The following is a 25177-nucleotide window of genomic DNA, read 5'->3' as shown; positions in this document are numbered from 1 at the left end:
GACCACTAGCCCCTAACGGCCAGATTGGTAAGAAACATACCCTGGGGAAGGGCAACCTGGAGACTCGACCCCTGGGAACTTTGCAATGGGGAAGCTAAAAGGCAACAGGCTGTCACTATAAAACACTAATCCATGGAAAATACAGACTCTATTTCTTTATCTGTGATGCTGTGGGAGGCTTAATAGGTGGTCGCTAGGGGACACCTGACTGCTGCTCTGCTGGGAGATGTAAAAAGAAACTAGGAGCGATGCACGACACTGAACAGCGACTCACAAAAAATGGGAAACTGAATATCTATGTGACCGAAAGATGGAAATTTTGTATACACTAACCATTGTCAGAGGAATATAGAGAACTTGCGGAAGACAGCACGAGGGTGCAATTTCGAGCCAACCATCACAAACTCTAAGAAGTGGGCAATAAGGCGGGTAAAGTCCTGGCATGCCTGGTGCATAGAGAAACAGGACAGAGGTGGGTGTGGAGCATGCGTACTGCCCAGGGGTGTTTGATCCACACTGCCAGAGATATTGCTGGTTCCTCTGTGGGCTACCTTAGCAATCTATACTGCACAATGGGTGAACGGTAGCCTGCGCAGATGAGGTGATTTGTGGAGGACCTAATGCTCTCTGTCATCCCCTCTGGCACACAGAGGAAAACTGGAGAAAAAGACTGACCTGTTAGAGGTGGCAAATGCTATCACTAAACTTAAAAGTGACAGGACTCATGACTTCAATGGTCTGCCACTGATATTTTAAAGTGCATCAGCAGACATCCTTGTGAACCGCACCCATGGATGTTTTATGAGGCCTGTGCAGAGAGCACCCTCCCAGAGGATCTACGTGCGGCCAATGTTGTTCTCATACACAAAGCCAGGAAACTGTTGGAGGACTGTGCAGACTACAGACCTATCTTTCTACTGAACATTGAGATGAAACTCCTAGCCAAAATACTGCCCATTTGACTCTATGTGGTTGTCAACAAACATACAGCTCCAGACCAGTGGCGATTCATGCCCCATAGATCGAAAAGGTTCAAATCTGCACTGCCTGTAAGGTGTCTTCTATGAGGCCTCAGATATAAGAGAGCACACTGTGATAATCTCTTTAGCGACTGAAAAGGCCTTCGATTCACTTGAATGGCCATACGTGATAGCGATTCTTCGCAGAATGAGATATGGACCGTAGTTCATGTCCTGGGTCCAGTCGTTATACCAAGATCCCATTGCGTGTGCAAGAGTCAATGGGACACTTTTTCGGATCTTCCACTTGAATCAAGATATGAGACAGGGTTGTCCCGTTCTTTATTCTAGCAATCAAGCTTTTGGCCTTCTGGATCCCCTATGACCTGCAGATATGGGGCTAAAATGGGACCCAGATTGGAAAGATGTCATATCCCTTGCCAACTATAGCCTTTTCTATCTATGAGAAACCACACGATCTGTACCTAGAGTACTTGACTTTCTCTGAATATTCAGAACATACTTAGGGGTGTGCATTAATTAGCAAATATCAGTGGGGCTTCCCCTACAGGGTGGAATCCATCCAAGGCCTGGGACTGCCCAATACAATGGACAGGTAACTGATATACATTTTCCCAAAGATACAAAGGAGTTCATGTAAAAGTACCTAGGCAGAATTCTTGATGAATACTGGCCGATGTTGAACGCTGGAGGAGACTCCCATTGTCGATACTGGGGCAGGCAGCACTTTACAAACTTTCTGTATGTTTTGCAAAACACACCATTTGAGGTGCAAGATGGCATTTTTGCAGGGGTGAACGCGGCTACCAGATCACTCCTGTGGGATTGGGAAACTACCTAGGATAGCACTCAAAACTCTTACACATAGCCCCTAGGAAGGAGGTACTCCCAGATCTGCGGTTGTACTACTGGGCATCCCAACTGATCGTGATAAAAGATGGGGTGTTCGCAGCACAAAAGGAGAAGTGAGTGATGACACACAGAAGGACACCCGCATCAAGGAGTTACCCAAAAGCGCTATATGGGGGGGTCGTAGCACAAACCAGATGGACTCCCACACAAACACGGTGGTCAAGATATGGCACAAGTCAATAACGGCCACAGGTTGGAGGGGCAAAATTACACTAGAGATGCCCCTATAGGACTCACAAGCTCTCCACGAGGTGGGCACACTGGGGGGCTTTCTTTAGTGGGATACAACTGCATCTCCAAACTGGGAGATGTATGGGGCTAAGGGGGTCTGCTTCCATTCTCGACAGCAAGCCCCATACATTTATACAATCTCATTGCAGCCTGGTAGGCACCCAATATTGCATTTATGTTCAGTTGAACCATGCACAAGTTAGATACAAACAAAAAACGTCTAATGTAGCTGAGGAATCCCTTCTCAAATACAGGGGGTTGATTGACCCCTCCCCCCCAACTGAAACACATCCTCACAGGTCTACCACACTGTAAAGATGAATCTTCAACAAAGTTTAGTTCCACCTTTCTTTTATTTCATATCCAATGTACAGCATCTCCAGCACAGCCATGAGCAGCATCCCTGGCACAGCTCCCAGCTTCCTCTCTCTCATTCTAGAATCTCTCTTCTCCTATAGTTCTAGATTACCTACTACATCATCTCTACACTTCCCCCCCTTATATAATATACCACACCTAACAAATAAAGAAAAGCATAAATAAGATTATATACATAGAAATAAGACAATAACATTGACACAAGCTACAATATAAGTTCTATAAATAACTAAGAACTTTGCATTTTAACAACTTAATGATGAACTTTACACACACTTCCCATACTCCAGGAAGAGCCATCTTCTAAAACTACTACATTTCTTTTGACCTCCTTCACACGTTGAGGGGTGGAGTATTTGCTGTCCCCCTTCACAACTATTCCACTTCTCCTTGTCACTACCCAATCTCCTTTATTTATGTGGCCATATTTTACACACATTCTTTTGTTATATTGTTGGATACTTTTCCTTTGCATCTCCTCTACTCTCTTTACCATTGCTTCCCTGGACACTCTTACATTCCTTTTAATCTTTAACCACACCGGGCATTCTTTCACACCAGGCATTCTCCCTTTCAGAGACACAAACGGTGCCACCCCAGTGACTGAATGTGGAGTTGTGCGATATGTCCACATCATCTTACATAATTCACTTCTCCAAGAGAGATGATTAGCCAAGGATAATTGAATACTATCCATTATCAGTCTGTTAACCCTTTCAACCAAACCATTGGCCTGTGGCCGAAATAGAGCAACTCTTTCATGATTAATACTCATTTTCCGTAAATATTCCACCATTCTACGTGACACAAACTGTACCCCATTGTCGGATACAATAGTTTTTGGAATTCCTTCTTCTAAAAAAACTTCTTCAAAGAATTCTATGACTCTTGTAGTATCCACCTGGTCAACAATTTTGATTACAAACCACTTTGAATGGTAGTCAACAAGTACAATAATGAACTTACTCCTAGCACCCAACTTAAAAACAGGACCAATGAAATCAACAGCTAGTTTTTCCCAAGGTCTTTTTGGAAAAGTCATGGGAGCTAGAGGTGCTTGCCTTAAAATCTTAGTTTTGTCACTATTACCACAAGGCACACAATGTTTCACTGTCTCTTCCACTTGTTTATCCATCCCTGGCCACCAGAACAATTGTCTTATTTTCCTTTTCATCACACCTCGTCCTAAATGTCCCTGGTGTGTTATGTCAATAATGTGCTTTCTTACCCCCTCTGGTGGTACCATTTGACTCTTCCTATACAACCTACCCTCCAATATACTCAGTTGATCCTTGATCCTAAAGTAAGAAGACACATCACCATCATGTTCATCCTCATATGTCCACCCATTAATTATTTTACTTTCCACTTTATTCATAACCAAATCGCTCGCCTTAGCATTGGCCCATTCACTTTCACCCAAGGCCAGTTCACCCAAGATAGTTCCCACAAAATTCTCCACTACCTCACTTCCGATTTCATCCACTTCCACAGGCATTCTTGATAAGCAATCCGCCACCACATTCCTCTTACCTTTTACAAACTCCACTTCAAAATTATATTCCATTATAGATAATAACCATCTTGAAATTCGCGGTGTTACATTCCCCTCTAAACCTCGCCCCCCTTTAAAAATATAAATCAAGGGCTTATGGTCCGTCTTTAATTTAAAAGGTACTCCCCACAAGTAAAACTTGAAATGATTAATTCCCCAGCAACAAGCCAGGGCCTCCCTCTCTATTACAGAATACGATAATTCTGCACCCTGCAAACGTCTGGAAGCAAAACCTACAACATACTCATCACCATCCTTTACCTGCGTTAAGACCGCTCCCACTCCTACATTGCTCGCATCCGAGGTTACATACGTCTTTGCTGTTACATCAAAGACGCCTAGAGTAGGAGCACTCAAAATATATTTTTTCACATCCTGAAACGCACATCTACAGTCCTCACACCACTCATATGTTACTCCTTTCTTCATCAATCTCCTTAAAGGTTCTACTATCTCCGTGAAGTTCCTTATAAATTTGGCACAATACTCTGCAAGACCCAAAAAAGATCTCAATTCATCCTTATTAGTTGGCTCAGGTGCTTTCTCAATTGCAGCCACAATACTTTTCTTAGGTCTAATACCATTTCCACTAATAGAGTGTCCCAGATAAGTTACTTCAGATTTCCCAATTTGGCACTTCTCTTCCTTAATGGTTAAGCCTCTCTTCTCCAATCTGGACATCACTTCCTCAAATAAGTGGTTATGCTCTCTTTCATCATTACCCACAATTAAAATGTCATCCTGAAAGCATAACACTTTTTCCAAATCCCCAAAAATCTCCTCCATCAGTCTTTGGAAAACAGCTGAGGCAGAGGCTAATCCAAAAGGCATCCTCTTATAACGAAATGCCCCCAGAGGCGTGATAAAGGAAGTCAAGTGCCTAGAGTCTTCATGTAAGTTTATCTGATGATATGCTGAAGACATATCCAACACACTAAAAATGCACCCTTTACCTTTTACAGACAACATCTGAGAAATATTTGGCAACGGTTGTCTGTCCACCCAAATATTTTTGTTCAAATCTCTAAGGTCGATGCACAGACGAATCCTCCCCCCTTCCTTGGGTGCCACTACAATTGGAGCAAGCCATTCTGAAGACTCAATAGGTTCAATGATGCCATCCTGCAACAATCTATCCAATTCACTTTTTAAAGGGTCTTTCATTAAGTTAGGTATGCCACGTACTTTATGAACAACCGGTTTTGCACCTTTCTTTAATACAATTCTATGAGAAAATCCTCTCAAGACTCCCAATCTCAGAGAAAAAACTTGTGGATGCTTTTGAATCAAAGGATGACGAGAATTTTCATTAACTTCACAAATTTTTCCTTTTTCCATTAACATCACAGGCTCTTTGGCATTGGGATTCAGGACTATCCCCAAATCTTTCTGGTGACGCCAACCCAATAGATTGGTACCAAAGTCCGTGATATATATTCTTCCTTTCACTGCTCTTCCTTTGAAAACGATCGTCATCCAAATCATACCTATCATCACTATTCTTTTCCCTGCATATCCCATAGCTTTTATATCGGGTTCCAGCATTTCCTCCTCACCCTCATTATTCCACAATTCCTCATAAGTTTTTCTCGCAATGAGGGTAAACAGACTCCCAGAATCTACCAACAATTTAACTGGTATGTCATTCAATAACACTTGAGCATGAGGTTTCTCCAAAATACTTGTACTTTCCAGATCAACATTGTGTATAAAATGTTTTCCACTAGCAGTTATAACCATAGACGCTGCATCAATGAAATTTCCTTCCACTGTTAATATTATTTCTTCCAAATTTCCACATACGTCCTGTATTTCCTGAATTGCACGTCCGCCACCTTCGTTGTTTTTGAATTTACAGACTTTGGCAAAATGCCCTCTTTTCCCACAATTGCGACATATGGCGGTTTTTGCAGCACACATCTTGCTTGATGCAATGTGCCCAGGTGCTCCACATCTATAACATTTCACTTCCCTTGCAGCAAATCTTCCACGATTCAGGTCCTCCCAATTTCTTGTCACTTTTTTCTTCACTTCCTCAACTGGGAATTTGTTCTTATCTCTTACTTCATTAACAATATTCTGCTTCCCATCTTTATTTGAACCATCCATTTCCAGTAGCCACACAGCCGTGTGCTCCATAGTCTTAGCAATTTGTATTGCCTCATCCAAATTAGAATCTTTCATTAGTAATTTCTCCCTTATCTTTTTGTTGTAGGCACACCTTACAATCTGGTCTCTTATCAAAGAATCAGATAACTGTTCGAAGCGGCAAGACAATGCAAGACCACGTAAGGTTGCAACATATGATGCTACATCTTCATCAGCATTCTGCATCCTTGAAAAGAATTTATAACGTTCCAAGACTAAGTTAGTTTTAGGTGTAAACTGCAAATCTAGCATTTGTAAGGACATTTCAAATAGATTGGAAGGCTGACCATCGCCCATACCTAAGGAAACCTCAGGTAGATCCTCATAGATCCTTCTTCCCTCTATGCCTAAATGATGAAGAAGAATTGCTTGTCTTCGGATTGGACTGTAACGATCACCTCCAATTGCTAGCAGGTAGGTAGAAAACATCTTTTTCCACTGTTTCCATGGAATGGATGGCTCTCCAGGGGTTGGCAAAAAGGGTGGTGGAGAAGACATATTTTGATCACCCATAATTTGTTTAGATCGATAAGTATTGTAAATATTAGTCAATTATACTAATAATTTCAATCTATACACTTTTTTTTTTTTTTTTAGTCTTTTCTTAAAGCAATATAGAACCTATGTAAAGTCTTTCTTCAATTTCTTTTAGTAAGTCCCTTTTTAATTTCAATTTTTCCAGATGAAGGTTAAGTGAACGATAGAGACATTAGGTGTGCACGTGAGTTCTTTTCTTTTATTTGTTTAATTATCCGTATTTTATTTGTGCAGGTTTTCCACTCGCATTAATTGCGCTCGTAGTATGCTTGTATTCAAAAGCTGTGTGCGCCCGTTGCTAAGGAAACGCCGACAGCAACACGTGCAGTGCTCGCGGTGTGTTTGTTTATGAAAATGCCGACCGCGAGTACTGCCGCGAGCGCCATACCGACTGCTGTGTGCATACGCTGGCAGAGACGCGCTGGCAGGAGCACGCGCTTGCTTCGGTTGAATATTTAAATATATATACACAACCTTATACAGGCGCGCGGGCCGCCCGGTTTAAAAGATTTGTTAATTACCCTTATAGAGCCGCTCAGCCTCCGCTTCAATTTTCTCACGAGGTCCTTTAAATATTTTCCTCCTATAAAACCATTTGGTTTTCAGGGATAAACCGTCAGGTTTTAAATAATGATTTTTTCTTGCTCATCAGTTCACCAGTTCAAAAAAATGAATGTTTGAAGTTTCCATCAGTAGTTTCTTTTTCCTTCCTTCTTGTTCCGTATCTTTCTTTTTGAATTCATAGGTTAAGACTCTGAATTTGTTTCCAGGAGTGGAGATGCTCTATTTAATTACAATCCGTCTCCTGCACGGCGTGATCCTCGTCGCCAATGTAAAGATGAATCTTCAACAAAGTTTAGTTCCACCTTTCTTTTATTTCATATCCAATGTACAGCATCTCCAGCACAGCCATGAGCAGCATCCCTGGCACAGCTCCCAGCTTCCTCTCTCTCATTCTAGAATCTCTCTTCTCCTATAGTTCTAGATTACCTACTACATCATCTCTACACACACGCTCCTAAACAACTGTGAACAGCCCCCAACACATTTTACGGAAAGATGGGAACAGGACCTGGAGTCTTAATGACACGGACTGGGCAGATGCATGTCAATACCTAAGGGAATTGGTCATAGGATCTTGCTTTTGGCTGGTACATGTTAAAATCCACCACCGGACATACTATATCAGAACCAGACTCGTAAAAATGGGAAAAGCAGAGATTGAAGGTGCCTAAGAGGTTGCAATCTCCCGGGAACACTGCTTCATACCATGTGGGCATGCCTAAATCTCACACATTTCTGGGACACTATACTACATAAATTGAGGGTGACCAAAGGATAATTAGATACAGGTTACTATTCTGTAATATAGCCCTACTGGTGGCAAAGAGAGGTATAATAAAATTGGTGGGATCGGATACACTGCCTTTGGCGGCGGGATGGTTACGGAACATGGACTGGTGTTTGTGTGCAGAAGAGGCCGTCTACAAAGTCTGTGGTTGTCCGTGGAAACACACCAAGATTTGTGACCAATAGCAATAGGCTTGAGACACAACCCAAAATCGACAATGGGACAATATTATACCAGTTAACATCCTGGAGGGGGTGACAGAGTGGGATCATCCATGAGGACCCTACCTCCACAATTTATATTCTTACTAATGTAACTGCATTTTCATTTCTGAGCTGCTAACGAGTGCCTTATGTTACAAAAAAAAAAACCTTGACTAGTGGTTCGCCCATCACTAGATCACTTGGTCACACTGGCTGTAGCCCAAATCTACCATAACAGGAGGAAAATATGAAAATATTGAAGTGTACCAGTGAAAAAAACTCTTGGTGAATGAAGATAACCTGTCTTTTGTTTTTCAGTATCAAAGCTGCTAAAAAGTAAAAGTTGCTGAAAAGTAAAATATAGCATTGTGAAGCTAAACAAAAAAAAGACAGGCTTGGCATCCAACCACAATTAAACATCATCCTGGTACTAGTAGATGCATTCCGATCACTAAAATCCCAGGCAAGGAGGCGGGGGTCTCTGAAGATAAATTTAAAAATGGTAGGTTACCATTCAAATGGGCTCCTTTGGCTTCTCCCTTAAGAAAGTCATGGGAAGGTATTAATGGGATGTAGATAACTCTGTTTTCGACACTCAATGAGTAAAGCTCTAAACTAGCAATAAAACAAGAAGGTTATTGACCCTACAGAGCAATACTTTAACTGCTAAAGACGCCCTAGAGTTCGAAAACAATATTCATTCACCTTCCTCACTACTGTAAATAAAGAAACACATTTAACACAAAATAGGGATTTTGTTAGGAAAACAATCCATGGCACTTACTGTGGTAAATCTTCATAAATAATTATACACAGCAATTAATGTAATGTATAGATGTGGTCTTCCCTCTTCTTCAATGGTATTAAGCAATGGTCCAAATATAAATCGACATTTCACTGCTACTAGGTAAATTGCAATGATGACAAATGCGTTCTCTCGAGGCAGTACTAGGGAGAGGTAGCAAATTTAAGATGCTCATTCCTATAAATACTGGGACTAATGCATTATGATCCTCAATGACACCCACATGGCAATCGAATGTCAGTTTCCAGGCTCACGTGTGACAGAACAGCAATATAAGAGAGGCCACCATAATAGCATAGTTTGGGGGTGCTTTAAGCTGGAAGAGTAAAAGGATCTGAAGTTGCTGTCAAAACAATGCACATTACAGCTTTTACAGGTTTCTTATCCACAGAGGTGTTTAAGTAACACCTACAAACAAAATAAAAGCTAATAAATTACACATTTTTCAAATGTTCCAGAACCCTTCAGTAAGTACAAGATATGCGAGCATCTGAAGTGAAGAAAACCTCCATGCTGAACATCCCCTTATCAGCACAATCAAAATACAAAGCCTTTTTTGATTTTTGATTTACCTGGGAACAAAGAGGAGCACACCATTGGTTCGAATGGAATAAATTATGGCGTCAGCCAAACAGCGTGGGTCCGTGCTTGGGTCTTTTTCTTTAAAATACATACACTGGAAAAGCTCAGTAGACTGTTTCTGGCAGTGCTGCGCTGCCTAAAATAAAATTCACAAATTGATTTTAATATGCTACTTCATGCACAACCCATGGGATGTATTTCACAGTGATAACATCAGGTTTGTTATGCGTTACAGATTTCTACTGTACCCCAAGATACTCCGTGAAATTAAACACTTGCATCATTTGTTTGAACGGATATGTTACATGCTGTCTGACCTACCTTATTAGGCGCTTATGACCGAACTGAAAGGAGAGACACCTGCTTGTAACCGTTGTATAGCTTTTAAGCATTTAGAAAGTTACATACCATGCAGTATCCGGTCATTTAACAGATTTCTACTGGAAATTAAACATTTGGCGCTCTTCCATAAACATGATCAGAGTGGCTCATGACAATGTCGACCAAAAACCCACAATGCCTCAGACAATGGCACATTCAGATTGTACTTTTGACATTGTGTAATATGAGAGAAAGTCAGCATAATATAAGAAAATCCAAATCTGGTAACTACTGTTATAGGTAATATTTAACATTGCTTTTGTGCCTCATGAAAACTATTTAATGTTCTATACGTACATGTTGTGCGAGGATTCCCTACTCTAATATGGAGTATGGGGTGAAATTTAAGTGGTAGCAGGCAGCCTTTAAACTAGTCTGGCCAATTATTGCTTTATGTTTAACAAGAATATCTACACAGTTATGTTTTGTAGACGTATAAACCAACAACCATGTCACCACCATGCACAAGTCTATTAAATAAATATTACTAATAAATTCTAAGGATGATGGTTCCTTCTGTTGTAAGTGATCTCATATTCTGCAGTGTAATGTCTTATGAGCCAGAAGAGAACCACATTCTCCACTGAATAAATCCAGTGGGCAACACCTACCTTGACTGTTACATTGCCCATGTGCTGCCGTTCGAAACAGAAAGCACTACCTTGTCTTCCACAACATATTAGCTTTGATGAAACACATAAAAGCCATTACTGAATTTAGATCACGGGAAAAGGAAAGCAATATAATAGGATAATTTGATTTTATTCGTATAAAATTAATTAAAATAATTACATAAATTTAACTATGAAATACATTAGCTTAAAACTATTAAGATCCTCCATAGAATTAACTTGTACAATTCACATTCTTCTTTCCTGGATCCGACATATTCGCCAGTCTTCACATGTCAATACCTAAATTAGTCTCCGCTAAGTGATTATGGAGTTATTTCTGGCTTTATATATGGTTGAAGGTAGCCTCTTTCTAGCCTTGTTACCCCCACTTTTGGCCTGTTTGTGAGTATATGTCAGGGTGTTTTTACAGTCTCACTGGGATCCTGCTAGCCAGGGCCCCAGTGCTCATAGTGAAAACCCTATGTTGTCAGTGTGTTTGATATGTGTCACTGGGATCCTGCTAGCCTGGACCCCAGTACTCATAAGTTGTGGCCTATATGTGTTCCCTGTGTGGTGCCTAACTGTATCACTAAGGCTCTGCTTACCAGAACCTCAGTGTTTATGCTCTCTCTGCTTTTAAAATTGTCACTGCAGACTAGTGACTAATTTTACCAATTCTGATTGGCACACTGGAACACCCTTATAATTCCCTTGTATATGGTACCTAGGTACCCAGGGTATTGGGGTTCCAGGAGATCCCTATGGGATGCAGCATTTCTTTTGCGACTCATAGGGAGCTCAGACAATTCTTACACAGGACTGCCACTGCAGCCTGAGTGAAATAACGTCCACGTTATTTCACAGCCATTTTACACTGCACTTAAGTAACTTATAAGTCACCTATATGTCTAGCCCTCACTTGGTGAAGGTTAGGTGCAAAGTCACTTAGTGTGTTGGCACCCTGGCACTAGCCAAGGTGCCCCTACATTGTTCAGGGCAAATTCCCCGGACTTTGTGAGTGCGGGGACACCATTACACGTGTGCACTACATATAGGTCACTACCTATATGTAGCGTCACAATGATAACTCCGAACATGCCCATGTAACATGTCTAGGATCATGGAATTGTCACCCCAATACAATTCCATGCATCCCCGGGTCTCTAGCACAGAACCCAGGTACTGCCAAACTGCCTTTTCGGGGTCTCCACTGCAGCTGCTGCCAACCCCTCAGACAGGTTTCTGCCCCCCTGGGGCCTGGGCAGCCCAGTCCCAGGAAGACAGAACAAAGGACCCTCTCCCTTTGGAAATAGGTGTGAAGGGCTGGGGAGGAGTAGCCTCGCCCAGCCTCTGGACTCTGTATAAGCCAGTCTACACCGGTTCAGGGATCCCCAGCCCTGCTCTGGCGCAAAACTGGACAAAGGAAAGGGGAGTGACCACTCCCCTGACCTGCACCACCCAGGGGAGGTGCCCAGAGCTCCTCCAGTGTGTCTCAGACCTCTGCCATCTTGGATTCAGAGGTGTTGGGGCACAATGGAGAGCTCTGAGTGGCCAGTGCCAGCAGGTGACGTCAGAGACCCCTCCTGATAGGTGCTTACCTCTCTTGGTAGCCAAACCTCCTTTCTCAGTAGCCAAACCTCCTTTTCTGGCTATTTAGGGTCTTTCCTCTGGGCTATTCCTCAGATAACGAATGCGAGAGCTCACCAGAGTTCCTCTGCACTTCCCTCTTCGACTTCTGCCAAGGATCGACCGCTGACTGCTCCAGGACGCCTGCAAAACTGCAACAAAGTAGCAAGACTACTACCAGCAACATTGTAGTGCCTCATCCAGCCGGCTTTCCCGACTGTTTCCTGGTGGTGCATGCTCTGAGGGCTGTCTGCCTTCACCCTGCACTGGAAGCCAAGAAGAAATCTCCCGTGGGTCAACGGAATCTTCCCCCTGCCAACACAGGCACCAAACTTCTGCATCACCCGTCCTCTGGGTCCCCTCTCATCCTGACGAGCGTGGTCCCTGGAACACAGGAGCTGGGTCCAAGTGTTTCCCACAGTCCAGTGGCCCTTCTGTCCAAATTTGGTGGAGGTAAGTCCTTGCCTCCCCACGCCAGACAGCAAACCTGTGTACTGCGTGATTTGCAGCTGCTCCGACTTCTGTGCACTTTTCCAGGACTTCCTTTGTGCACAGCCTAGCCTGGGTCCTCAGCACTCCGTCCTGCATTGCCCAACTCGCTGAGTTGGACTCCGACTTATATGGTTTGTGTTGCCCTAGGCCTATGTCTACCTATTACATTCTATTGTGATTCTACATTGTTTGCACTACTTTTCTTACTGTTACTTACCTGTTTTGGGTTTGTGTACATATAATTTGCGTATATTACTTACCTCCTAAGTGAGGGTATCCTCTGAGATACTTTTTGCATATTGTCACTAAAATAAAGTACCTTTATTTTTAGTAACTCTGAATATTGTGTTTTCTTATGATATTGTGCTATATGATATAAGTGGTATAGTAGGAGCTTTGCATGTCTCCTAGTTCAGCCTAAGCTGCTTTGCCATAGCTACCCTTAACAGCCTAAGCTGCTAGAAACACCTCTCTTCTACTAATAAGGGATAACTGGACCTGGCACAAGGTGTAAGTACCACAAGGTACCCACTATAAGCCAGGCCAACCTTCTACATTGGTGGTGCAGCGGTGGGATAAGTACTTGTAACTGCTTTACCACTTTGTCATTTGGTGCTTTTCATAAGAAAAACTTATACCAAATAGTTCAGTATATGTACATGTAACCATAACAGTTTACTTTTCTGCTCTAAAACTTTTTACTAAGTTTCTGAAAAGTTCTGAAAACTTTTTAAAAAATTCTAAAAGTTTTAAAACGTTTTTCTCTGCACTTTCAAAAGTTCTAAAACTTTTTCTCTCACTGTCCTTAAACCTTTTCTATCATGTCTTTAGTAGAGGTCACTCCCGAAGTTGTTCAGGCAACTTATGAGAGTTTAAACTACACAAGTTTGAGGGGTCTCTGTCTGGATAGAGGTTTAAGCATAGGTAAGAATCCAACAAAAGAGTTTCTCTTTAACCTGCCCTTACAGGATGACCAGAACCAGTCTGGCCCATCTCAGGAAAGAGAGGAAAATGGGGAAGCTTCCCAGTCAGACTCAGAGGAGGTCCCTGAAGATGCTGGGGAGGGGTCTTACAAAGTCCTGCCCTCTAGCAGGCCCCCTAGTGACACTGGTAGTGGGAGAGGTTCACACATTAGTAGGGCATCTTTCACTACTAAAGGCCAGGTTTCTATGATCCAGCCAGTTAGGGACAGGTCTCTCTCTGCCAATTCCCAAATCTCCTCTGTATCCAAACCTTCCCAACCCTCCCACCCTGAGGATAACTTAATGGAAAGGGAAATCAGAAAGCTGAGGTTGGAAGAGACCAGACTGAAGCTTAAACAGCAGCAGCTGGCCTTAGACAGGGAATCCCTAGATATAGGGAGGGAAAGACAGAGAATGGGGTTAGGTCCCCATGGGGGCAGCAGCAGTGTTTCAGATGAGCAAGATTCCAGAAACCTGCATAAGACAGTCCCCCCTTACAAGGAGGGGGATGACATTAATAAGTGGTTTGCTGCACTTGAGAGTGCCTGTATTGTACAGATGGTCCCTCAAAGGCAGTGAGCTGCTATCTTGTGGCTATCTTTCACTGGATAGGGTAGGGATAGGCTCCTTACTGTCAGAGAAAGTGATGCCAATAATTACATAGTTTTGAAGGATGCACTCTTAGATGGATTTGGCTTAACCACTGAACAATACAGGACTAAGTTCAGAGACACCAGAAAAGAGTCCTCTCAAGACTGGACAGATTTTGTTGACTGTTCAGTGAAGGCCTTGGAGGGTTGGTTACATGGCAGTAAGGTTTCTGACAATGAAAACCTGAATAATCTTATGCTGAGAGAGCATATTCTTAACAATTGTGTGTCTGATTTGTTCCACCAGTACTTGGTAGACTCAGATCTGACCTCTCCCCAAGAATTGGGAAAGAAGGCAGACAAATGGGTCAGAACAAGAGTGAACAGAAAAGTTCATACAGGAGGTGACAAGGATGGCAAGAACTAAGATGGTGAGAAATCTCGGGATAAGCATGGGGATAAAGGTAAAACTAGACATCCTTCTTCAAATCCTAAACACTCTTCAGGGGGTGGAGACAAATCATCTTCTTCCTCTTCTACACAATCTACACACATTAAAAAGCCTTGGTGCTATGTGTGTAAAAATAAAGGCCATAGGCCAGGGGATAAATCCTGTCCAGGAAAACCCCCTGAGCCTACCACCACTAATACATCAAACTCTAGTGTCCCTAGCAGTAGTGGTAATAGTGGTGGGACTGCTGGCAACATTCAAAATAAGGGTGTAGTTGGGTTCACTTATGGGTCCATCATAGAAACTGGGGTAGTCAGTCCCAAGACAGTTTCTGTCACACCTGGTGACATTGGCCTTGCCACAATGGATAAGTACAGGCAGACAGTTTCAATAAATGGTGTTGAGGCTCAGGCCTACAGGGACACAGGTGCCAGTATCACTTTGGTGACTGAAAACCTAGTGTCTCCCGAACAACACATCATTGGACAACAGTACAAGATTATTGATGTCCATAACTCTACTAAGTTCCTGCCCTTAGCTATAATTCAGTTCAGTTGGGGTGGAGTTACTGGCCCTAAGCAGGTGGTAGTATCACCTAGCTTACCTGTAGACTGTCTCTTAGGTAATGACCTAGAGGCCTCAGGTTGGGCTGAGGTAGAGTTCAACACCCATGCAGCCATGCTGGGTATCCCTGAGGAATTGCTTCCTCTCATTTCAGCTGAAATGAAAAAGCAAAGGAGAGAAAAAGGCCTGAAAATTCAGGATCCTTCTCCAACAACAGGTGAAAAGGGCATCAAAGTATCCCCTACCCACCCTGCCATTCAGGATACCATTCCTGTGGTGGGAGAAACCTCTCCTGGGGTGGCACCTGTACCAAGGAAGCCATCAGCTGGCACAGCTGTACTCCCCGAGGTAGAAGTAACTCTCTGTGGGAAAACTAATATTGGTGAGAAAAAGTGCACTATTTTAGTTAACATGGAGCATCCCTCCAACCCTCCCAAAGAAACTTAAGTGCAGCAACCCTGCACTGCCTCACAACACTTAGGACAGCAGCCCTGCCCTAGTGTGGAGCGCATCGGACAGCATCCATGCCCTGCTCCAACTCAAGAGAAACAGCAACCCTATTCTCTCTTACAGCCATATGGACAAAGTTTTTTCCCAGCCATGGCTTTACTGAGACAGCATCCCTGACTGGCATTCTCATCATTTGATATAGGTCCAGTGGACAATTCCCACTACTCTAAACTTAAACATACTGATAGGAACTCTGAGAATATAACTTCACATTGCTGGCTAGCTATAAAAACTTTAAACAGGGTGGTTTACATCCCCACAGGGAAGTAACCATATAGTGGATGATAAAGGGAGTAACCAATCTATTACAGAGCTACTCTCCACTTATACCACTTAGACAATAAAGACTCAACTGGCCAAGGTTAGCCTTATTGTCCTTCGTTTGGGGGGCTGGGGTTGTGTAGGAAGGTAGCCTCTTTCTAGCCTTGTTACCCCCACTTTTGGCCTGTTTGTGAGTACAGGTCAGGGTGTTTTTACTGTCTCACTGGGATCCTGCTAGCCAGGGCCCCAGTGCTCATAGTGAAAACCCTATGTTGTCAGTGTGTTTGATATGTGTCACTGGGATCCTGCTAGCCAGGACCCCAGTGCTCATAAGTTGTGGCCTATATGTGTTCCCTGTGTGGTGCCCAACTGTATCACTAAGGCTCTGCTAACCAGAACCTCAGTGTTTATGCTCTCTCTGCTTTTAAAATTGTCACTGCAGGCTAGTGACTAATTTTATCAATTCTCATTGGCACACTGGAACACCCTTATAATTACCTTGTATATGGTACCTAGGTACCCAGGGTATTGGGGTTCCAGGAGATCCCTATGGGCTGCAGCATTTCTTTTGCCACCCATAGGGAGCTCAGACAATTCTTACACAGGACTGCCACTGCAGCCTGAGTAAAATAACATCCACATTATTTCACAGCCATTTTACACTGCACTTAAGTAACTTATAAGTCACCTGAATGTCTAACCCTCACTTGGTGAAGGTTAGGTGCAAAGTCACTTAGTGTGGGCACCCTGGCACTAGCCAAGGTGCCCCCACATTGTTGAGGGCAAATTCCCCGGACTTTGTGAGTGCGGGGACACCATTGCACGTGTGAACTACATATAGGTCACTACCTATATGTAGCTTCACAATTGTAACTCCGAATATGGCCATGTAACATGTCTAGGATCATGGAATTGTCACCCCAATAGCATTCTGGTATTTCACCCCAATACCATTCTGGGTTTGGGGGGACAATTACATGCATCAATGGGACTCTAGCACAGAACCGTGGTACTGCCAAATTGCCTTTCCGGAGTCTCCACTGCAGCTGCTGCCAACCACTCAGACAGGTTTCTGCACCCCTGGGGCCTGGGCAGCCCAGTCCCAGGAAGGTAGAACAAAGGATTTCCTCAGAGAGAGGGTGTTACACCCTCTCCCTTTGGAAATAGATGTGAAGGGCTGGGGAGGAGTAGCCTCCCCCAGCCTCTGGAAATGCTTTGATGGGCACAGATGGTGCCCATCTCTGCATAAGCCAGTCTACACCGTTTCAGGGATCCCCCAGCCCTGCTCTGGCGGGAAACTGGACAAAGGAAAGGGGAGTGACCACTCCCCTGACCTGCACCTCCCAGGGGAGGTGCCCAGAGCTCCTCCAGTGTGCCCCAGACCTCTGCCATCTTGGATTAAGAGGTGTTGGGGCACAATGGAGAGCTCGGAGTGGCCAGTGTCAGCAGGTGACGTCAGAGACCCCTCCTGATAGGTACTTACCTCTCTTGGTAGCCAAACCTCCTTTCTCAGTAGCCAAACCTCCTTTTCTGGCTATTTAGGGTCTCTACTCTGGGCTATTCCTCAGATAACGAATGCAAGAGCTCACCAGAGTTCCTCTGCATTTCCCTCTTCGACTTCTGCCAAGGATCGACCGCTGACTGCTCCAGGACGCCTGCAAAACTCCAACAAAGTAGCAAGACGACTACCAACAACATTGTAGCGCCTCATCCTGCCGGCTTTCTCGACTGTTTCCTGGTGGTACATGCTCTGAGGGCGGTCTGCCTTCACCCTGCACTGGAAGCCAAGAAGAAGTCTCCGGTGGGTCAACGGAATCTTACCTCTGCCAACGCAGGCACCAAAATTCTGCATCACCCGTCCTCTGGGTCCCCTCTCATCCCGACGAGCGTGGTCCCTGGAACACAGGAGCTGGGTCCAAGTGTCTCACACAGTCCAGTGGCCCTTCTGTCCAAATTTGGTAGAGGTAAGTCCTTGCCTCCCCACGCCAGACAGCAAACCTGTGTACTGCGTGATTTGCAGATGCTCCGGCTTCTATGCACTTTTCCAGGACTTCCTTTGTACACAGCCTAGCCTGGGTCCCCAGCACTCCGTCCTGCATTGCCCAACTCGCTGAGTTGGACTCCGACGTCGTGGGACCCTCCTTTGTGACTCTGAGTCGACCACTGTCCTCAGAACTTCTATGTGCCTGTTCCGGTACTTCTGCAGGTGCTGCCTGCTTCAGTGGGGGCTCTCCGAGTTGCTGAGCGCACCCTCTGCCTCCTCCTCCAAGGGGCAACATCCTGGTCCTTCCTGGGCCCCAGCAGCACCCAAAATCCTCAAACGGGACTCTTGCAGCTAGCATTGCTTGTTTGCGGTATTTCTGCGTGGAAACACTTCTGCAACCTCCAGCATGCTGTGGGACATCTTCTCACCAAAGGGGAAGTTCCTGGCACCATCCGTTGTTGCAGAATCTTTGGCTTCTTCCACCCGGAGGCAGCCCTTTTGCACCTTCAGCCGGGGTTTAGTGGGCTCCTGCCCCCCCTGGACACTTGCGTGACTTTTGGACTTGGTCCTCTTCTTTTACCAGTCCTCAGGTCCAGGAATCCGTCTTCAGTGCTTTGGTAGCAGTAATGGTTCTTGCAGAATCCCCTATCACGACTATACTATCTTTCTGGGGTAGTAGGGTATCTTTACTCCTACTTTGCAGGGTCTTGGGGTGGGGTATCTTGGACACCCTTACTGTTTTCTTACAGTCCCAGCGACCCTCTACAACCTCCCATAGGCCTGGGGTCCATTCGTGATTAACATTCCACTTCTGGAGTACATGGTTTGTGTTGCCCCTAGGCCTATGTCTACCTATTGCATTCTATTGTGATTCTACATTGTTTGCACTACTTTTCTTACTGTTACTTACCTGTTTTGGGTTTGTGTACATATAATTTGTATATATTACTAACCTCCTAAGTGAGGGTATCCTCTGAGATACTTTTGACATATTGTCACCATGGTCCTTACACCAGCTGGGAGGAGAAGGTCTTGGCTATCCTGTACCCGGAGGGCCTCACTGGACTCACTGAAGGCCTGGACGCGGGTAAGTCCTATATACTCCCCTTCCATGTATCCCACCTGTAATTCATGTCTCACCCTTCCCCTCTCAGTACCACTAAACACCCTATTCCATACACATCCATCATCCCCAATACAACCGTACCCAGATTCCTTGCATGCCCACAACCCCCCATCCAACTCACAACTCATCCCTGTGAGCACAATCACCAACCCCTGCATGTAATGTATGCTGCACTACATCACCCACAATGCACCACCAAGCGCACAACTAACAATGCATCACACCTATCCCGAAGGGCCCCTGCATGTAAGTGACTAGGAATGGAAGCACACATAACAGGTGGCTAGTGCTGCAAGGGATATGGCATTGACAACATAGGGGGCAGAAGACAGGAGAAAAACATGACAATGGCAAAAACTACGAAAAACACATATACTACAACGAAAATACTCAGGGACGGTACTGCTAATGCCATATCCCCTCCAGCACTGACACTACACTATCACCCACTAGCCACAATGCACAACACATTGCAGGAAACCAAATTCTCATTCATGGGATACGCAGGTACTACAGCCCATGCCACCTGGCCGGAGATGGCAAGAAGTGCAAGCCTCCCATCAGAAGAAGAAGGCCTCAGTGAGGAGAGTGCAGCTGGATGTCTGGACCAAGAGGAATACCCTGGCCCATGCCACAGCCCTGTGCAAAAAGAACAAATGATGGACGGAATGCTGTACAATGTCAAACATTCACCCCCAGTACAGAGATCTGGGCCTAAATCCATCATTTTTTTGCTGCCCATGCCATTCCAGTTTGGACCCAGCCATATGCAAATCAGTCTCGGCCCTGTTCCCCATGGGAACAGTCCAGCCCGAACTGCCAGGCCAGGTCTTCCCTGGACTGGAAACAAGCATCCTGGGACCGGTTTCGGGGATTCACCCTTCATCAGCCAGGCTAGCTTGAATCCAGTGGCATGGGAAGCACAGGACCCAGTCTGGGCATACCCTTCCCACTTAGGGCGACAAATGCAAAAAGAACAAGTGATGGACGGAATGCTGAACAATGTCAAACATTCACCCCCAGTACAGAGATCTGGGCCTAAATCCATTGTTTTTTTGCTGCCCATCCCATTCCAGTTTGGACCCAGCCATATGCAAATCAGTCTCAACCCTGTTCCCCATGGGAACAGTCCAGCCCGAACTGCCAGGCCAGGTCTTCCCTGGAATGGAAACAAGCATCCTGGGACCGGTTTCGGGGTTTCATCCCTCATCAGCCAGGCTAGCTTGAATCCAGTGGCATGGGAAGCACGGGACCCACGTGTGGGCATACCCTTCCCACTTAGGGCGACAAATGCAAAAAGAACAAGTGATGGACGGAATGCTGAACAATGTCAAACATTCACCCCCAGTACAGAGATCTGGGCCTAAATCCATTGTTTGTTTGCTGCCCATGCCATTCCAGTTTGGACCCAGCCATATACAAATCAGTCTAGACCCTATTCCCCAGGGGAACAGTCCAGCCCGAACTGCCAGGCCAGGTCTCCCCTGGACTGGAAACAAGCATCCTGGGACTGGTTTCGGGGTTTCACCCCTCATCAGCCAGGCTAGCTTGAATCCAGGGGCATGGGAAGCACGGGACCCACATCTGGGCATACCCTTCCCACTTAGGGCGACAAATGCAAAAAGAACAAGTGATGGACGGAATGCTGAACAATGTCAAACATTCACCCCCAGTACAGAGATCTGGGCCTAAATCCATCCTTTTTTTTGCTGCCCATGCCATTCCAGTTCCAGATTTGCTCTGCATTCCGTCCATCATCTGTTCTTTTTGCACATGCCACAGCCCTGGGCAGTCAGCCTCCAGAAGCCCCACCCAGGACACCACTGACACCCCTACCACTCAGCCACCACCAACAGCCGTGGTCCAATGTCCCCACACCAGTGTCTCCAGGCCACAGACTGTCTGCCCACTTGTACAGGGACCAGAGTCACCACCCACCACCAGGCAGGACGATGAAGGCCCCACTGCAAGTGGGACAGGGGGACCTGTGGCGGGGACACAGGAACAAGGGGCTGGGCACAGTAGGAGGGTGTCAGTGCCCCAGGGTGTGGGCCAAGGAGGGATGCATCTGCCCATGAGGCCATATTTGAGGTCCTGGGGGCATACCACCATTCCCAGGACAGGATGGGCCAGATCCTGGCCATGTTGAAGGACAACCAGAGGCTGCAGGTGGCACACCACCAGGAAACCATGGAGCAATAGAAACAACTCAATGCTACCATGGTCTCCATTGCAGGGGTGCTGCAGAGGTTGCCTAACATCTTGCCAGAGACAACCACCCACCAGCAGGCCCCTTATACTAGCCAGGACTCAGCCCAGTCATCAACATCTGCAGCAGCTAGTGGAATGATGGCCCTGCCAGAGGACTCACAGGGCACGAGCACCTCTTTCCCTGTAGCCCAGAAGGTCCCTCGCAAATGTGGCCAGAGAGCCAGACATCCCAGTGACTCTGTAGCCAGGACCAAGCCCACCGCCAAGAAATGACTCGGCCCTGAACTGTCTCCCTTGTTCGCCACTGAGCCAGCTTGTTGACTATCCACAGCCATTTGCCCATTTCACATTGGCCCCATGGATTCTGCCCCTGTGCTACCAACAGCTGTGGAAATGAAACTGAGGATTCTGTTTACCATGTGCCCAATCCCTTCCACATTCCCATCCATTTTGTCATGCACAAAATCAATAAACATTACCTGATCACACAAAACGTGTTAATATTTCATACCAATGTATCAAATTTCCATTTATCCTTCATCATCACAACATGAACCTAAGTACACACATCTTGCAGGAACATATTTTACAGAGAGGTAGATGGTACGTACGTGACACTGCACACTCCAGGAGTGTTAGATACATCCCTTCATCCTCCATGATGTAGCCATATGTCAGGGGTAGGACACCATAGCAGCATCTGTCTGCAAGAGAAATGTAACACATTTCAACTGCACTGTACTAATACAACAGAAGCCACATTTGCTGCCAGGCATACACACACACACACACACCCCATTCAGCATAGGAATCTAGGTTAAAGTTAGCACTTATTACCAATGTCGGATATGCACTGCTCTGACATGTGTAAATACACATTTTCACACCTATGAATGTAGAGTAGCAGATGAAAACTGAACATAGCATCCCCCACTATATTGTATAGGTATGCCAACCTGCCAGGACAACTGTCAGCCCTTGCCCCACCACAAGTGTCACATCCATGACAAATATCCAGATGAGCTCCAGACAACAGCCTTGTCAGAGGTATGTGGAGAAGAAACCATCACTGTGTAATGCAGGTAATGATGATGTGTAAACCTACTGTGACCATTCTGTTCAACACTCAGCAGATGGCCAAAAGTGGATCCCCAAACATCCACACATACACATATTCCTGTTCACAAACTACTGTGGAGGGACACTCTCCATCTGCCACTGACACCCAGCCCAGTCTAGCTAATACCACGGTGCAATATGTACCTGAGAGTCATTGGAAGTAGAGCTGTATTGGCAGGGTCCTGGAGTCAACTTCTTCACCCTCATCTTCTCCATCACTGTCATCCATCCCCTAAGATCCCACAGGTGACAGTGCAGCATCCTCCTCTTCCAGTAGTTTCCTCAGAGCCAAATTATGAAGCATGCAGCAGGCCACTACAATCTGACACACCTTGTCAGGGGCATAGCACAGTGATCCACCAGACTTTGCAGGCAGCGGACTCTGGCCTTCAGGAGCCCAGTGGTCCGCTCAATCACCCTTCTTGTGCGACCATGGGCATCATTATACCGGTTTCTGCATCTGTCCTGGGATTTCTCATAGGTGTCATGAGCTATTGCAGGTTTGGATATCCTGAATCACCTAGGAAGAGGGGTAAAACATAGTTCAAAATAGACTTTACTGCAATGCACACATGCTGACTTCTAGGTATGCCTGGAAATCTGTGTCATACACACCCACCTATTAGCCAGACTTTCTCCCCCTGTAGTAGTGACATCATGTGTGGCACACTGCTGTTCCTCAGTATGTAGGCATCATGGACAGATCCAGGGAATCATGCATGCAGCAACCTGTGACATAGACTGATCTGCAAGACAGACCAACTGCACATTAATTGAGTGGTCGTTTTTGCGATTCCTGTACACCTGTGCATAGGCTCTGGGAGATACTAGGGGTATCCTGGATCCATCTATGGCACCAACCACATGTGGTATGCTGGCAATGGCATAATAATTTGACTTGATAGTAGTGAGATCGGGGCTTTGGGGAAACTGGATGTAACTCTGCATGTGTTGTAAGAAGCCACACAAGAAATTCGTCAGGATGTTTTTGAGCACTGGCTGTGACACACCGGATGCCATGCCCACTGTCCCCATGAAATGATCCAGTCGCAAAGAAATGTAGGACTGATAGTACCTGCAACGTTGGAGGGATAGCATAGAGGTTTTTGATTGCAGGCATTAGATCAGGCTCCAATTGGGCACATAGCTCACGGATTGTGTAATGGTTCAGACGATAACTGAGAATGATGTGGCGCTCCTCCATGGTAGCCAGATCAACCAGGGGTCTGTAGACAGATGGAGCCCTCCCTCTCCACATTGGTAGGTAGCTATGGGGAAAAAAGGTGTATACATGTTGTGTAGAACTAATTACTCTCCATTCATCTCTCACATCCATTGCATGTGTATTCCACACACATTACACAGTATCAGATACGAAGCAGGATCAAACCCAGAATGGACAATGTGTTGTGATCACTGTGGGAGGGACATTTAACAGTGTAGGCATACTTTCAACCATGATATGGGTATAGGCATTTGTTATGGCACCTCTAAGCCCCTGACGGTAGATGAAATGGCGCTATACATACTGCCCCTGTCCTGTTTGGGTACACGTTTTGTTCATGAAATGACAGCCTCCTGTTATACAGGTTGTGGAGAGTAGGAAAAGACATCATACCGCTGGCGTGTGTCGTCATGGCAGTAGGCGGTGTACACTGCGGTGCAACTGTTCATTGTCACTTGACTGCTGCACCTCGAGATAGCCACTACTCCACTGCGTGCGCTGCTGTGTCCTGACTCTGGTCCTGGAAATGGCATGGGCTGCAGGGGAACAGGCCCCGGCCTTCACATCGGAGGAGTTGGAGAAGCTGGTGGACGGGGTCCTACTGCTGTATGCAAAGCTGTATGGGCGACCAGAGGACCAGGTGAGTGGTATTCATGCGTCCTAGGAATGTGTGCCAATGCATCGGATCCTTTTGCGCGTGAATATAGAATGTGGGCATGGATAGGTGCAATGTGCCAAGGCGTATGTGTGTTGGCTCATGGATGACAGTCATTTTTGCATGGTAAATCTGCAGGTGCTGTTGTATCCCATGTGTTAATGGCGCACCTCCACTCACAGCTATATTCTCGTCTGTTTTACATGCAGGTTAGTGCCCATCAGAAGAAGGGATTCTGGTGAGCCGTCACTAAATAAGTGTGGACCCTGGGCATCTACAGTCGGCGGAGCACCCACTGCAGGAAGCAGTGGTAGGACCTGAGACGCTGGGCCCGGAAGACCCAGCTGGGTACTGCCTCCCAACGAGGAAGGGGTGCCTGTCTCACCCCGACCCCCTAATGGCCCACATTCTGGCAGTGGCCAATCAGGAATTGGATGGGCACTTGAAGGCAGCAAAGAAGCCACAAGGGGGTGAGTACCCGCACTGTTCAGATTGCTTTTTGTGAAGTATAGCTTGGTGCAAAAGGGTGGGTGGCAAGTAGTGGCTGGGACGTACAAAGGTGTGTCCATGCAGGCGTCCCACTCTACGTCACTGGGATTGTGTAGTCTTCTTGGAAGGGGTGGGAATTGTGCCCTGTAACAGGTCCCATGGGTGGGCTAGTGGGACTGATGTATGTCCTCGGAGACTAGTCACATTGTGGTGGAACAGCATCCCTCGCCGTTGG

The 25177-nt window shown here is 45.7% G+C and overlaps 1 protein-coding gene across 2 annotated transcripts in view; it reads right to left on the bottom strand.

Annotated features, from left to right (window-relative positions):
- The window catches only part of DIS3L (DIS3 like exosome 3'-5' exoribonuclease), a 342741-nt gene that overhangs the window by 75814 nt on the left and 241750 nt on the right, over nt 1–25177 (bottom strand). The window contains exon 15 of one of the 2 annotated variants that reach the window (XM_069222896.1): nt 9673–9818. The exons of the other annotated variant lie outside the window; for it this stretch is intronic. Within the exon in view, the coding sequence (XP_069078997.1) occupies nt 9673–9818 (146 nt within the window). The remainder of the gene's footprint in view (nt 1–9672; nt 9819–25177) is intronic. 2 annotated transcript variants of the gene reach the window in all.

The sequence above is a fragment of the Pleurodeles waltl genome, chromosome 3_1 (genome assembly GCF_031143425.1).
Source record: "Pleurodeles waltl isolate 20211129_DDA chromosome 3_1, aPleWal1.hap1.20221129, whole genome shotgun sequence".
Classification (NCBI taxonomy): domain Eukaryota; kingdom Metazoa; phylum Chordata; class Amphibia; order Caudata; family Salamandridae; genus Pleurodeles; species Pleurodeles waltl.
The sequence above is the reverse complement of the archived record's forward strand: the minus strand, read 5'-3'. Positions and strand labels throughout refer to the sequence as shown.